General features: G+C 33.7%; 1 protein-coding gene across 4 annotated transcripts; it reads right to left on the reverse strand.

Moving 5' to 3' along the window:
- Positions 1-1335: 1335 nt before the first annotated feature.
- Positions 1336-15807, reverse strand: LOC113778596 (outer envelope protein 80, chloroplastic). Of its 4 annotated transcripts, none has more exons than XM_027324051.1 (17): positions 15338-15807; positions 12192-12823; positions 8013-8106; positions 7785-7867; positions 7556-7650; positions 7392-7461; positions 6468-6561; positions 6266-6350; positions 6121-6156; positions 5358-5511; positions 5151-5288; positions 3921-3991; positions 3755-3833; positions 3520-3635; positions 3220-3367; positions 2399-2468; positions 1336-1923 (listed from the first exon to the last, which is right to left on the reverse strand). In XM_027324051.1, the coding sequence occupies exons 2-17, from the start codon at positions 12801-12803 to the stop codon at positions 1769-1771; spliced, it is 2100 nt and encodes a 699-aa protein (XP_027179852.1). In that variant the 5' UTR covers positions 12804-12823; positions 15338-15807; the 3' UTR covers positions 1336-1768. The 4 variants fall into 4 exon arrangements, with proteins under 4 accessions (XP_027179852.1, XP_027179851.1, XP_027179850.1 ...); XM_027324050.1 differs by having other exon boundaries at positions 15321-15807; XM_027324049.1 differs by having other exon boundaries at positions 12192-12837; positions 15321-15807.
- Positions 15808-17656: the final 1849 nt, after the last annotated feature.

Below are 17656 nucleotides of genomic sequence, written 5' to 3' on the forward strand. Positions count from 1 at the left end.
GTCAAGTAATTAGTTCGAACCCTGATAAATTTCTGAAGGGATAGATACATACAATTGTCGGTTAGGAGTTCATCTGCGCAAAAGTATTCAGAGACATCTCAGTCCTTTAACGTTGAAAACAATTTTCATAGAAATAGCTTGCTAGGCGTCATCTTTTGATACTCATGCATAGCATGAACTACTAGGTGTGTGGCAAGTAGATACAAGTAGAAACTTTTTAGGTTCAGGATAGGTACGGTTAGGAATTCTATATGGTTGTGTAGTTATCGCACAATTTACATGATGTGGAGCATATTTACATAATTTTGTTGTATGGATAAATTTTGCTCCTGTACACTATTTTAATGCATAAATACAACTATTTTTATAAATGTACATCAAATTATGAAAAGTATCAACTATGCCAATACTATCTAATACCAAACGTACATGTTCCAAAGTATAACGTGGATATTGAATTCTCTTAAGATATTTCACACTATAACGTGGATCAATATCATAAAAGTATTCAATGAACGTTGGCCACATCATGATTCATCTTTGTTGTTTCTAACATTTTCGTTATTTCAACCCACTAATATTTTTTATTAAATCCAATGAATTTTAAGTAATTTCACTTTGATCCATTAAATCTTAAAATATTGATAAACCCCAAAACGCTTTGTTTCTCATTTGAACCAACTAAATTTTTATTAAATCTATAGAATACTCTTTTAGGGTAGCATTATCATTCAGAATTTATCCGTTAGTTTGAACCATTAATATCCAAATTCCACTTTAGTTCCAAACCATAAAAGGGTTTTCTGGGTATTTTTTAAACATAGGGAAATTTTCTATAGTTTATGGAAAGTGAAAGTTGCCTGTAGAAATTCCATATGCTGCAATAGTTTCAATATTTTTCTCTCCTTTCGAGCAAACCCTTTAGCTAGAGACCAGTTTGAACATAATGAATATGGTAATTGTATTTTCCATAGGATATGACATATAGCTGTTAGCCAACTTGACACCCCTTTGTTGGAGAGCAGTTTAAAAGTAATGATTATGGTACAAATGTATTTTCTACCAAATATGACATACAAACGTAAGAGAATGTTCTAGCCATATCCCTTGGCACGAAGTTGCGCAGGACAGAAAATGTCAAATTGCAAAGTGCAAATTAGACTACTTCTCACATGTCCTAGCATTCTTGCCAGAAACTTCTTACATTTGGGTTCAAGAACAATGGAGATGAAAGCCTCTTTGATCTTCAACACCGTGCAAAAAACTGAGGGAAGTGGTTATTGACGAAGTTCAACATCAGAGAGCAACAAAGGGGTAAACGGTAAGAGAAGAAAGGATGCAAGTTTAGATTTTCAACTTAAGTTCCATCAGAACACAGATTTTTGACTTGGGCAAGGCCAAAAAAAAAAAAAACTGGCAGCAGAATTTGCTTTTCCTAGAAACTAAATCCTATATTAAGATATTTTGTACCTTCCCACTGATTGTCACAAAATTTGTATTTAAACTACAACATAAGATTAAACTGAAAAAAAAAAAAGAAAAAAGAAAATTGCTTTGTACCAAAATTTACATGATTAGTGGGCTCAACAAGCTTTAAGACTGCGTCATTATGCCTGAATGAGGTAAATCTATCTCAATTTGCTTCCACATGAAAAGGGCAACAACATTGTTTTTCATCCTCACACCAGCTATTTCCAGGAGACAAAATTTAGGCACTTTTAAGCAACAAATGATATCAGAGAGAGTGAGTGGTACATGCAAGGACATTTTAGTTTCGCAAGCCAACCCCAAAGTGAAACCTCCCTTTACGTTGATCATTAAATGCATATTCAAGTCTTAAAGGCCCCAGAGGAGAATCCACACGGATTCCAAGCCCGTAGCCATATCCACTACCGGGCTTTCGCCTTACACCAGCAGGATCACCTGAATTTATGAAGTTCAATTACGTAAATCATGAATCATTATACTGTCAAAGACCTAAGTACATAATCATCATACAGAATACAAAAGCAAGCCTTTAAGACCTAGCAACATCAATAGCATAGGCATCATGCCATCAAACCATTTCACACTTTGCCTGGAAGAGCAATTAGACTAAGAATCAAATGCTCAATCAAATCTTATCCATATTTAGTTCCACAAGTTCTTTCAAGTTTTCTTAAACCCACTTTCTTATATGTATGGAACACACCCATGGTGAAGTCAGACAACCCTCGAGGCTCACTTAACAGCAGCTTTAGTTGAGTGCTTCTAGAACTGTGCAAAAAGCATCAAAAACTTGGTGCCACTTTACTGAATAACTTTTTCTACTCAACACAAACAAGTAATGCGGAGTAGATTATTAACCTGCCAAAGAGTACAAGTTGCAGAGAAGACATTGAAGATCAGAAAGGCATACCTGGCACAGTAGTTCCAGATCCAAGGTCAGTTCCATAATCAGCAAATATGACCCCTTCAACTGGCCCTGTCTGCAAATAGTTGAATTCATTACAAGACATTCTAAACAGGAGTAGTTCCTCATAGAGATTAGAGTCATTATCAAAGGATAAACCACAAATCATGATTTGACAATGCAAGGTTAAAAGAGAGTTTGGTTGTCCCCATTAGCTGCGATTTGGAGAACAATGAAACATCACTCATGATTTAAAAGGTCATTTGTTGAGCTGGAGTTATTGTAGCAATAAGAATAAAAGAGCTAATTTATTAAAAACTGTCACTTTAAAGAGAAAGGAAGCACAGCACAATTGATTTAAAAGAACATCTAAGAACGTTAAAAGTGTCATTTGAATACCCTTTACTTTTGAATTCAGGAATGTTCTTCCAGAGATTGCTTTCTTTTGCTTCCTTTTTTGGCCAACTTACATAGCTCTCTTCATAAATATGTTTTCCTATGTCATTCATGTTACACCCTCAGTGCCTTAAATATAATCCACAAAATGGAAACAAAAATACTAAAAATCATGAAAACAAAATACCATCAAAAGAAAAAGGAAAATCTATGACAATGCACACACAAAGACAATGTGCACGTGTGCGAATTAGAGAATGCGTACATATATACACGTGCATATCCATATGTGTGTTATAGCGCACAAATTACACAGCAAAACTTTTGGAAGAAATTCTTATGCCAGCTTATAAAAGGCGATTAACAGAATCAGTAGGAAAAAAATCCACTATTGCAAATTCTGAGGATCGAACTTTAGGTTCTCCACCTACCAGAGGGAATGAAACTTCTCCACAACCAACCGCACAAGACCGACCTGATCCAACAGCTCCTTCTTCATAACCCCGCACACTATTGGTGCCACCAATTGCAAATGCTTCATGCGGTGGAAAATTTCCCACAACATGTCCACCAGACAAACTACAAAGATGAGAAACCAAAACAATCAATAAGCTAATCTTACAGTATAAAACAGACATTGATTTTTGTGAGACTTAAACCATGACATTGAAAACCAAAAGCTCCAACCCAATCTAGGTAATACTTCATGAAAAAGTGTACACGGATAGTACCTTAAATGAAAGCAAGCAGGACCAAGCACCAAACCCTTCCTCGCACGAGCATTCACTCTGTTGAAAAATAGCCATTCTGGCCAAACAGGAATTCCCTGATCCATGTTAAAAGCAAACTGCACAACAATTTCAACAATGCCAAAACATTAATGCAGCAGGTCAATAAGTCTAGAAACTCAACACCAAAACATAGGATTGATCAAGAAAAGTTTACAATAAAGTTCAGATAACCAACCATTGAAGAACCTGGGTCTCCAGAACCAGTATAAACAGTCTCAAGTTTAGCTAGTAGCATGTCATCATGGGTATTGCCACTGCAGCAAAAGTATTACATGAAAAGATGCTCAATTTTGTAGTCCTAGCAGTCACCAAAATTGTAGCAAACATAAAAAAATGCCTACCTTGCTGTAAGTGGGCTGCTATAGAAATCCCTTATGACAGGATTGCCTTTGTCATCATGAGCACCAGTACGCTGAAACATAGAACATTTGTTGCCAAGGAAGCCAATCAACAAGCAAAAAACTCGAGAATGTCCTAAGCGACTTAGCATAGTAAAATAAGGAACAAATAGTGAAGAATGATGAACCTAACAACAAAGGCATAATGCACAATGAGGAAAACTAGCATTTTGTTATATCATGATTTTTCTGCAAGCATAGCAGCATTTGTCAATACAAATCCAGCAAATGTAAAACATTGACAACAACAAAATTTTGTCAGAGGAAATAAGGTACAAAAATGGGAAGTAAAATGAAAGTTACTGATACTTATGAAACATCAACATTTTTGTGGGATCGGACAAAAGCATAACATGTTAAGGAACATCAGGTCGATGCAGGAAGAAATTCACATTTAAAAAGTACAGAATACAAGAAAAATAAGTTTGTGAGTAAGAGAGACTCAATTTGCAAGTAGCTCAATTGAGGTCAGCTTGTTTGAGCCTACTCGAGCTTGAGTAGCACAAAAACATTCATATATCATTTTTAAATAAAAAGTGCGAAAAATTACACACTTGAGAATATATAAAAAAAAAAATGAGTGTGTGTAGAAGAGATACATTGAGCTTGACAAACTTCTGAACCTCACAAATATGTAATCAAGCTCGAGGTCGCCAAGCAATTTGAGCTCAATCACTTCAAATTGAGCTTTCGACCATGCAAGCTAGCGATCAGTCGAGTTTAGCTCGAATATTTTGCAGTCCTATGCTTTATGATCAGCATCTATATTCTTTTCTCTGATCCTTTTTAACTAAGTGTGCCCTTGCAAAGCCAAGAATCAGATATAAAAGCTGAGATTTGAACATGGGTATGATATTAATACACCCTTTTTAACTTTTCCCACACCCTTTGAGTGTTTTTTAGGCCAAATGACAAGCATGCATGGTAGGCAAGAAGAAACATGATAGGTATGTGCAAAAAGCTAAGTTTGTGTGGATATCATTGCCCTTTAAACATTTAGCATGCACTTCTTAGAAGTTCATGCATTCTAGTTCAATTTCAACCAGGATACCAAACAACAAAAACTAAATGATTGCCATATATGTTATTCACATAAACACAGAGAAATGCCTAGAGAAATAATGAACCAGTTTCTAAACGAAATAGGCACATAACTGCACATCAGGAAATTACCTGAAAAATAACTCCCAGAGTTCCATTCCACTTTGGCCTGAATGGCCGGCCGTATTCAATTCCAGCTGTTACACGCCCGATCGTAAAGCTATTACTATCGGGTTGGTTCCCATGAACAAGTGTAGGGGTTCTGGAATTCTATTTAAAGAAACTGAGTCAAATAGAAAGTCTTAAGTAAAAGATGAGATTTTGATCTAGTCCTAATACCTGGATCATGATTGACCTTGAGGTCCTTGTATCATCTCCTTCAATCCATGGGTCCGTATAGTTAATTCTGAATATTGAGTCAATTTGCCCCCTCTCCAATGACACATTAAGCTTTTGGTTTTTCCCGAATAGATTTTTGTGGTAAATTGCACAGCTGCAGTTAAACAATATGATAAAGCAGCATACTTTATTAATTTAAATAGGTATCATGTACTGAGATACACAACAAGCACAACAGCGTTATGACACGGAATTCTTTTTTTAATACAAGATGACTCTATGCTGGTCTTTCAGACAATTGTAACATGTATGAAGTGTAATATAGATCCCATTTACAAGAGCATATAAATAACGTGATGAAAATTTAGCTTAACAGATATCCCAATCAGGAGCCAGATAATTTTTCTTCTTTCAAGGGGGATTTGGGTACAAGTAAAAGAGGGGTTGTTTATGAGAAATGAAATCCATTTACAATTTCAATTAGAAAGACCTCAAATACTCAGAAATAAAGAGTATACAACACCTCATTTTCTGAGTTGATCAAACCAATTATATAGTGTTGTTAGAATGAAAGCCAACATCTTAGTAAAGAAAAACTCATTACGATGTGGTACTTCTAGTAATAACCAAAGAAAATAAAAAATCAATCAGTCGAGACAGAGAGAGTCATCAGAAGAGCATGCTAAAATAATTTGAAGCAAAAGCTAAAACAAGAAAACAATAACTTTATGCTGAGAAAAATCATTTGTAGCAGCAAGATTACCTTCCTATCAGTCCAGCTAGAGGGCCACTTGTTATCCTACAAAACAAAGTCAAACAAGTAAATTGCAGCAAAAGACGTTAAAATTAGCACACATACCTGTATGTACATGTGCCCATGCTAAATATCACATTTTTTATACACATACCCGCTTGAAATTCCACCACCAGCTGAGATTCCCCCTCCACTTTTGCGCTCTACGATATTCAATGTCAAATCAATCTTGTTACTGTCTGCAGAGTTATGCCCAGAAAAAGAGAAAACATTAACAAGTAGTACAGAGATATATGTCACAATTTTTTACAAATAAAGCATCTAGAATGTTACGCAAAAGTTATCTGTTGATTCACCTCCAGCAGGCTGAGGAATTATACTAACATCTTCCATAATACCCATAGTTAGCAGGGTATCCACATCTCTTTTCCCCTGCAGCATACTGTACACCTACATCAGAAAAATTCAGAACCAAGTCACAAAAGGAAGCAAAATGTAAAATTTATTGCCAACAATGTTATGCATCTATAGAAAGTAAAGGCAAAGTGGTAACACCAAAATTATGATACTAAAATTGCTTGCCAATCCAGATTAAATCTTGTACAAGGCTTGAAACTAAGAATGATTGCTACTAAATATGGACAAAGAAGTCAACTAAATCATATTCTTAAAGAAAATATGCTATATCTGGAAAGTGAAACATGATATATGCACAAAATGACAGCTTCCATGTCTTTGGAGTTCAACAAAACAACTATGTAGACATATAATATTTAATGCTTCTATAAAGCGTAATTATAGCAGTTCAGCTTCTGATTACTGACCATAACCATTCATGGTTGAACAAATAAAGTTTGTGGTATGTGGAACTTGTGTAATACTCTTTTAAGTTCATTTGAGGAGAGAAGCATTAAAAACGAGACTACTTCAAATAAGTCCAAAATCATCTAGAGAGAGAAGAATTGGCAAATCATGATTTCCTCATCACAATGAAAATGCATTGCTATATTTAAGTAACAACCATTTAAAACACACTTGACCCCGGTGAAATATGTGCAGTTTTACCAGTATGCCAACCTGAACTGTTTCAAGAATGTTTCCCCACTATGATCAATTCAACAAACTTGGCATCAAGTTTTTCACAGAGCATTTAGATCCAGGACCCCATGAAAAGAAAGTAGTATACTTTATAATAAAGAGGTTTCTTGATAGCTCAAGGACAAATAAGCCAATAAACACACCAAAATCAGGTAAATTAATAAGGTTACTATGAATTAAACCTGTCCCTTCTTCGTGGTAAGTTGGCGTAGTATTGTTTCAGGCCTTGTTTTGCCAACAGTTGGCTCTCCACTGCAGTAATAGGAAAAATTAGGATATATGAAATCACCCTTAAGAGGAAAATTTAGTATGCGATAAGCATAACAGTCCAGCATCAAGTTCTTACGTCCTGTCAAGAAAACGTATTGTCACATTGTTGACCTCAGCTTCTGAAACCTGTAACCTAATAACGCCACCAGAGAGAATCTCTATACCTGATACCTAGAAATAGATCAAGATTCAATAAGATATGAACTCTTTGTCAACTTGATGGCCTCACAATTATCGAAGTCCTATAACTCTTTAAGATGGAAAACAAAGGAGAAACCCTTGTTCATGTCAGATTAGACACTAACCATGCCGAAAAGACCCCTCTCCATATACCAACCATTAATGGAGTTTATAACTTCATCCAGCCGCCTGATGTTAACCACTTTTCCTGCATGACTTGACAAAAACATAAGTGCAACTCAAAACACAAGAAAGCTATACATTAAAATATTTGTAATATGGAATTCACGGCAGAAGCAGAGGCGCTCTTGCAAGCTTCAGGTATTTGGGTCAATATGCACCAGAAAACATACCATATCCATCACGAAAGGCATCCTCTATAAACTTTGATGGAAGAACATTAGCTCCTTCACACACCAACCCCTGGAACTCTTGGTTTGGTTCTACCTTGGGCCACAAGAAATTCATACAAATAACTACACATTCACAGAAAATTCTGTGTCTAAAAAACCGAGAAGTATCCTGTAGTAATCAGAAATTTATTCAACATGACATGCAACAAACCCCTAAATAAATGAACATTTCAAGGAAGCCTATAAAAAAATTCTACAATCCCATAACAGCCCACTGCTTAGGAACTGAGGGTCAAAAGTTTAACAAGAAGAATTAAATAAAAAGGGCCAATATAGGTTCTTGCGGTTTATTGACAAATATATTGTTTGTGCCACAAATAAGTGACTAACTACCAAAAAATGAAAAAGCAAAGAGTGTGCCGTACATATAAATCTCACCAGGTGCATGCCACCTATCTGTAGGGCTTGCCCATGGTGCATGACAGCAGGGTCCAAAGAAATGTACATAATTTTATTGGTAAACATTTTTTGCACTTTTTCTTGATCTAAACTTTTTTGGTGACATTCAGCCATAGATAGGCAAAAGTCAGTGAAAGTGCATATATAGAAAGCAAGGATCCCAATCTTACAGAAACTAAGAATTGCCATCAATCAGATAGAAATGAATCAATCTTTTACTTAGCCAAGGAGGCATTGGCCTAGACGCTAAGGCTGAGGCACCAAGATTTAAAGGTCCTGAGTTCAAACCCCCCTTTCCCCTCCCTGTTTCTTAAATCCTACCCCTCTCCTACTAAAAAAAAATGAAAAGAAATCAAGATTTTATTCTTTTCCTCTCTCTTTCATGTATAGAGTGGATGTTATTCACAGCAAGCAATTTTTTTTCAATAAAGATATTGAATTACAATGTAATGGCCAGACAAAAAGTGATATTTTATAGCCCATTTGATTTGCAGGGAATTACCTGGGGAAGTAATCAAACTGTAAGTTTTGGTAAGTTAAAGCACCTCAGATGTGAAAAAGGAACCATAAGGAGTAGGACAACATAACCAACATAGAGAAATATTCATAACTGTAGTGGTTATGCAGTGACTTCCAAATGAGTTTAACTGAAAGATGTCTACAATCAGCCTTTAAAACTGTTGAGGGATGAAAGGTCCCCAAAAGCCATGGCCAACAAACAGCCCGTCGGCAAACATTGATCTTTTGCAAGGTGCACTATATTAGGTTTGCCAGACAACGCAGACGAATAAAATTTTATTTCAGTGAATATATACAAGAATCTTTAAAAGAAGTGCAATTCTAAGTGACAGGGCTTGTATTCATCCTTCAAGATTGAATATTCTCAAGGAAAGGGACCTAACTCTTCAAATATGACAAAAGCGTCCTATTTAAGCACACATTCATCACCTACCTGGCTCCATCAAGCTTGAAAATAATCGCTCCCATAGTTTCAACCCCTCCACCTCCCTCAGCTTTAATCAGGAGAAAATTGAGCATTAATTCCTTCTGTGAATTTATAGGTTCAATTAGATTGTTATGCGCTTTCTTCCTGTGGAAACGGATTTGGAAGAGCAGTGCCCCAAAACAGTAGCTCTTTTAGCTTGGGAAGCTGTGGCACAAAAATCCTAACTGGTAATATCTTGAGAAAAAGAAAGAAAATCAATGTGAACTGCTATTTTTTGTCTAAAAGATGAAGAAACAAATGATTTATCATCTCTATTTCACTGACCAATAGGTTTTTGATTTATGGATTAACTTCTTAGTGACTTGTAGTATTCAGTGGAAAATGCCAAGGCATGTAATCTGTTGATATGCTAAAGCTTTTATACAAGAAAAAAGCTAGCACTTTGAGACATAGCTTGTCTATACATTTTTAGGATCCTAAAATGAAGTGAACAAGAAACATCTGAAATTGTTTCATGGAATATGTTGTTCTTATCCATAGCACGATCCCAGATGAAACACAACATTGTGGAGTAAAATAGTTAGTATAATAAATTGGCTTGTGCACCCTCTTGGTGCCTCATTTCTTTTCTTTAATAAAGAGACTTTCAAAATAATTTAATAAACAAACTAAAACAGACTAGTGGTCAAGGGAGGACTCTTGGAGTCTTTCCCTCGACTAGATGCAGAGTTTGAATCTTGTGCCTAGCAATTAGGGATAGGAAGGGTGTGGGCAGACATGGGAGGGTAAAAAAGAAAGGCCCATAAAAGCCGACGGTTGACAGCTTCAAAACAAAAAGAAAACAAGCCTAATGAAGCTTCCAACCTAAAGGCAAGCTCAGTCAGTTTAATACCTTTTTGCAACTACAAAAAATTTTCAAAACCTAGTTTTATCTTTTGCTCAACCTCCAAGAAAAAAAAAAAAGAGAATTCATTTGTCCATAGTTCATATTTGAAATGTTTGAATTACATCTAAGAAGAGAAAATTCAATTTTCATACAAAGACTTAATAAAAAGTTCTCTCTCAGCTCAGCTTTTTTCAGTTTATTAACCAAAAAGACACCCAAAACAAAACATCCTTGACTTTACGAGTATTCTAAAAGTCCTTCATTTATTTTACAGACAAGGGGCTAACACAGGTATACAACATCAATATTGATACTATGCACTCAACTCTTAAAAAGTAATTGCAAATGATGCCCCTAGAGATTTTGTTGTCACACAAGACAAAAATTCAGACAAATGGAATCCAATTAGGCAGTCAGTGAATACAAATCAGTCTCAGCTAAGGTTTTCTCCCGGTTTAGCTAAGACTACCAAAGCTTGGATGCAGTGGCAAAGCCAAAATTAGTTTCCAGTGGGGACAAAAACAGTATTAGGGTTTCTTCTTATTTTTTTCTAAAAGATACAACAACAATACTTATGTGACAAAGTAAAAAGAATACATTTATAGCATGATTAGTATAACCCAAAATGACATGCCCAAACTTACTAGTAAAAATAATCATTTTCCTTTCAAAAGCATACTTAATATTTTTAAATTGCTCATTGACCTGCAATATTGTTAGGTACAAGGACAGAAAACTTGTATTATACTGAAAAAAAAATCACCCACATTGCATTGGAAAATATTATCTTCACTTTATCTTTCATTGAGCAGAGCAGTTACTTAATCATATGCACTAAATACCAAAATGTATTTTTTGTTTTATTGGAAAAAATCCAGACAATATACTTAACTGATGGGTAATAAATCAAATGACTTCCAAGGAAACTAAATGATTGGAGTAAAAAGCATTTGATTTTGGATTGTTTAGTATTCCAATTACATCAAATTACAAAACTATTCAATTGATCTTGGAGTAATACATTCACTGTTGAAAAACTTATTGGGGGCAAAGCTAAAGATTTGGAAAAGTTGACGGCTATGCTAGTGGAATTTTGTGGGGGTAGGGGCCTCACTTTGAATCCACTACAGCTTGGATGTAATTGAAGTATATTATCTACTTCTTAGACCTTCTTCACAGCATTACTTAAATTCTAACTATGATTCTGACATGTTGCCAAACCAATATTCTCATTTTACTGTGTGCACCAAGGTTCACATAAAATCCAATAGCTTTATGGAAGTTAAAAACTTTGTTGTTACCAATTATTGATATTGTCTATTTCAAAAGAAAAAAAAAATAGAGCAGGCCATTTAACTACAAGTGCCCCCTCCAACACGCATGCCATAAAATCAACAGTGACACCACTGGTTCAACAACTTTCTTGTTGAGAAAATTGATAATGTCACTTTGACCACCAAAGTCAACCTAAAATAGTTTGCAAAAGCTTTCAAAAAGGATGGGCTTGCTAGTTGTGGGATTGCATAAAGACCACATAACTTCAGCCTAGGTAATGCAAAGGAATTATGAATGCATTTCTGTAAAAATACAGCTCGAAGAACACCCTTTTCACCAATCTTTCCAAAGTACTTTCAATTTTCTGCTCCAATGTGCGCTATTTAAAACTTGCAAGTTCCAAAGGAACTATTCCCAAGTTCATCTCCACAAAATTTACATCGTTCTCAATCCCCAAAATCGACTGTACTTTCTCTATTTCATTCCAAAAGCAAACAAATGACAATACAAATGCACGAGTTATATTTAATCAATCCCCATACAAAGAAAATAAAATTGCTGAAAACATAAAGACATAAAATAAGCACACAAGTATTTGTGGAATGTAGAGTACCTGAAACACCAGTCGAATGCCATCCCGGGTATCGACTGCAACCGGCATGCAAGAGGCAAAATATCCACTAGCAATTATCCGATGAACATCCTCCTGAACATCACGAACGGTCAACGCTGAATTCGGCCGCGAAGCCTTCAAAGCATTTTTGGCCTCACTCTCCAAATCCTTCCTTTCGAGTTCATCTCCATCTTTGTTCGTCACCCACACTTCACTTATCAAAACCCTCTCTTCATCACGACTTGTAATCTGACTCTGACTCGGACTCTTCAGCACTGTCTGATTTGTGGACCCACTCAAGTCAGACTCGGCATTACCACCATCAGAAAGTGCAAGAGAAGCAGAGCAGAGAAGGGAGGACTTCAAAGGAGGGTGAAAACGGAAGGAACTAAGCAAATTCAGGGGTTTAGGGAAATTAGTAAAGAAATTGGTGATGGAGTTCTTTTTGAGGTTAAAGTTGAAATTGAGAGACTTTTGGGGTTTCATTAGAGAATTGATTAAGAATTGAGAGGTGAATTGGAGCTTTGAGAAGAAAGTGATAGAGGAATTGTGACCAAGTGGTGGAAGCTTGATAGAGCAAGAAGTGAAGCGGACGTCATCGTTTCTTGGCATTGTGGAGCAAAGCAAAAATTCTGCAGTGTTAGAGCTGTAAAATTGTTAGGGTTTTATGGGGATTAGAGTAGGTAGGAGAATGACTCCCATGTCAGTGACGAGACAGATTCTGAAGAAAAAAGTGAAAAACATATGTCTAGACATAATGGAATCTCTGCAGTTATATCTCAATCAGCAGTTAAACATATTCCAACAACCTGAAAAATGGTACCAGAGAAAAAAATTCCTATTTATGAGAAACCCAAGGAGCTCAAAGATGATATATCATTTTAGCTTGTCGAAAATTTCACTATTTCAGCCTGATGCAATTGTATACTCCACTTAACTATTCCAGATAAGCCCACTAGTTTACAGGACTATACAGAAACAAGCACAAAAGGATATCTTTTTTGAGGCAAGAAATATCATATTCAATCATGTATTCTTACAGAGCTGGAGAAACCAGCAGGGTGAAGGAACTCCTTCTAAGCTACACTTTATACAGAAGAAGTGAAAGTAACCAAATCCTGGAAATAGCACCTTTAAGTACACTTGGTCAATACATTAACATTGAAAAGTCAAGGTTTAATTGTCTTATAATGACTTTAGAACTCATTACAACTCAGAAATTTCTCAACTACCCATGTTCTTTAAAACTTTTGTGTGTGTGATATTTCTCAACTAACAACCGATCTTAATTTGCAGTAAATTAGAAACATCACGTACAACCTTTATCAGGGAAAAATACTAAAATTTATGACAACAAGACACTCCCAACCACAGAAAAAATTAAAAAATAAAAAAAAATTCTGCACTTACTAAAAAAAGAACAGAAGAATCGGTAGAATGAAACTCGAACAAATTAAATTGAACACTACATTTAATACTCAAACAAATATGCATTGATAGACCTCTACACGGAAAATCCCTACCTAAATGAATATTTCAATCAAATATTCTCTTACATTAGTCCTTAATCCAGCTTAATTACGTTGTTTTCACATTATTCAGTCAAAATTAAGTACATATCACTGCAGAAGACAGAAACCCACAAAATAAAACAAAAACAGCCAATTTTTGAGATTCCAATGCAATGCAGATACCAATAAACATTCATAGCCATGTATTTTCATCGGAAAACTTAAGTACCAGAAAAAGGGGGGGAACAAAAAAGGAAGCAGAAAAACCACAACTCGAAAGCAGAATAAAACCGTAAAATTCAGAGCTTGAATACCAATGCAGATGGCTACACCCATTCAGATACACACACCAACATTTTTATCCAGAATTAAACACAAAATCAGCGAAATCATACATTTAATAAACGCAAAAAGACTAAAACAACTTACCGAAATTGCGAAAATTTTCTGGGAAAAGTTCGAATTCCAAATTGAAGTTTGAATTTAGTGAATGTCTTGGAGTGATTGAGTGAGGTGAAACGGCTAAGGGTCCGAAACGTTGATTGTTAAGCTTCTGAGAGAAACGACGTAGTTTCGTTGAATGTATCATTATACCTACCAACTCTTTTTGATGTTTTTATTTTTTGGTTAAATGCACTAAACCCCTGAACTTTGCCCTCAATTGACCTTTACCCCTAAACTTCTTTAATAGGCGCTTTATGCACTCCTCTTTTGATTTTTTGGACAAAAGTGCCCATGCAATATTTTTTTTCTTCTCTTCTTTTTTGACTCATTCCCTTTTTACTTTTCTACCACTTTTTCTTTTATTTTTTCCTTCTCTCATGCCATTATTTTGTAACAAGTTCCATTTTCCTTGTATAATCAGTAATACGTAAAGGTTTAGTTCTTCAATTGCAAGTTGTCTAACGAAAGAATGAAAAATCTATTCTTATTTTAGTCAACAAATATTTTACTATGTTTTCAGACTTGGACCGGGAATTGACTCGGCCAAGTTCAGGGGTCAGGGGTCAATGGGTTCGACCGGGGTCGATAGGAGGTCGAACCGGATAATGTTATAAATACGTTATATATATATATATATATCCCTGAATCAAATTTACAAAATATAACCAAGAACCCAATCATCCAAATTTATATCCCTTTCACCAAACAATTCACCAAATGTAAAGTTATACAAATTTCATGAATGTAATTAGTCATTTATGCTAGAAAAAGTACCAGACTATAAATTGCCATGACAGAAAAAACACATAGAAGGTCTAAAATAGCCTACAAGATCACTACAAACCAGACTAGCATGCAAGAACTTAACCTTTTTGTAATCTAACTTGCATGCTATATTTGTCAATTACCACAAAATTGAAAGTTTAGAATTTAATAAGCAGTTTAAAGCTATCACCTAATACCTTTATTAGTTCCACTTGGCTACTCATTAGACGAATTAACTCTTTAATTAATAATCAAATTGTTGCTTCCAGAATGTCCAGAGAAAAAGGGCAGAAATATTCTTCTATTCTATCTATTTTTTCCCCCACAATAACGTCCAGAGCATAACGATTCTCTTTCCATCATCAAGCAAAAATGAAGAACACAATTAGCTTCAGATTCTAAAAATTACCAGACTGAACTCGACACCTTGTGCGTTGCTTAAGCCTTGAAATTTGAAGAAACTGGCGGTGTTGCAGCGGTGGAGGGTGGAGGTTAGAGGTTGATGGACAGATGACCGGCGGCAATCGCAATTAGGAAACGATCAACCTTATTTGGCCCCCCTTCTTCCCCTGCTCCGTCTCGGGTAGCCCTCTTCCTTGAGTTTAGTATTACGCACTTGAACCCCTCGAATCCCAGAAGTGGATTTCTTAGTGATATCGCGTAGGAGAACTTTCTATGTGATGTGCGCGGCTACAGAGTCGCCTGAAAGAATTGATAAGCGCCGCATACCAGTTTTCCATTTACTTATAGCCTATCTTTCGGAACTTGAGGTACAGTCCAAGGTCGCTTCTTCCTTGACGTAACCCATCCAGATTGGGAGCATCCTATGCCCTTTACTCAACAATGGTGCAATCACCTTCCGTCTCCGGTGATTATGAAGAGACGGCGGTCGAGGCTTTTTATAGCTAGTTTGTGAGTTGAGGATAGAAAAGAAAAGAAGAGAAAGGTTAAGTTATAAGAGAAAAGAAAGGATAAGAAAAGAAAAGAAGAGATTTTAGTGTTGTTTGGGAGTTTACGAAAGAAAGGAGGTGATTTTGGATACATTGGTCAATAAATATTTCATTCAATAGCTTTTTAAGGATAGAATGGGTAATCTAAAAATTTTTTGCAGCCTTTCCTTAGCTTTTCTCTACTTTCCGCCCGATTTGGGCTGGAAATTTTTTTAAACTGTAGCAGCCTCTTTTTCCTTCCAAATCTGTCAGATTCTCTTCCTTTCTATTTCAGTTAAAACTGTCAAACGTGGGAAATGCTACATTTCTCTTCCCTTCTTTTCTTTTCTGCTCAAATCTCATCTCCCAAACTAGGCTTTAGGGTTAAAGAGAAGTAGATGGCGGTGGAGGTTTAGCAGAGTTCGTTTGTCTAATTTCATCCCATTTTTTTTCCTTTTCTTTTGGGTCCGTTTGGATTCCTTATAAATTGGTATTTCAAAAACAACTCTAAAAACACCGCATTCATACAATATATCAAAAACAACTCCAAATACATATTTAATATGTTTATTTCAATTTGTATATTTCAATTATGTATAGGATATATATATTATATTAATTTAAATATATTTATTTATACATATTATAAATATTTTATTTTGTATAAAATATATTTTTATATATTTATAATATATTTAATAACATATTATATATAATATAAATATGTAATTATACATTTATATAAATATTATATATTTAATATATACATAATATATATTATATATATTATACATTTATATAAATGTACATTTACACATATGTAATTATACATTTATATAAATATTATATATTTAATATATACATAATATATATTATATATATTATACATTTATATAAATGTACATTTACACATAATATATATATATTTATACATTTATATTAATATACATAATATTTATTATACATTTATATTTATTATATTAATACATTTATATATAATATTAATATATATTTATAATATATTAATTTATACATTTATATAATATTCATTTATAATTTATACACATTTATAATAATAAACATTTATACATTTATAAATATATTTATATTATGTATTATTTATAATATAATACATTTATATATTTATTTATAAATGTATTATAAATGCATAAATGTATATAAATATAAAATATAAATTTATATAAATATAAAATATAAAAATTATAAATTATAATATTCATTTATATAATATTCATTTATAATTTATACATTTATAATAATATACATTGATAAATATATTTATATTATGTATTATATATAATATAATACATTTATATATTTTTATATAAAAATATTTATTTATAAATATTTATAAATGTATTATAAACGCATAAATGTATATAAATATAAAAATATAAAAAATTATAATTTATACATTTATACATTTAAATAATATTCATTTATAATTTATACATTTATAATAATATACATTTATACATTTATAAATATGTTTATATTATGTATTATATATAATATAATACATTTATGTATTTTAATATAAATATATTTATATTTTTATATATATAATATAATACATTTATGTATTTTTATATAAATATATAAATATATTTATTTATAAATGTATAAATGTATAGTGTTATAAAAATATAAAAATTATAAATTATAAAAATAATCCAAAATATGTTTTAAAAATACATCTAAAAATAATTCATAAAACATCACAGTAAAAGTTTTTCATATAGTTTTTGAAAAACAACCCCAAAAACAACTAATCCAAACGAACCCTGTATTTGTG

Source organism: Coffea eugenioides, chromosome 7, assembly GCF_003713205.1.
Source record: "Coffea eugenioides isolate CCC68of chromosome 7, Ceug_1.0, whole genome shotgun sequence".
NCBI lineage: Eukaryota > Viridiplantae > Streptophyta > Magnoliopsida > Gentianales > Rubiaceae > Coffea > Coffea eugenioides.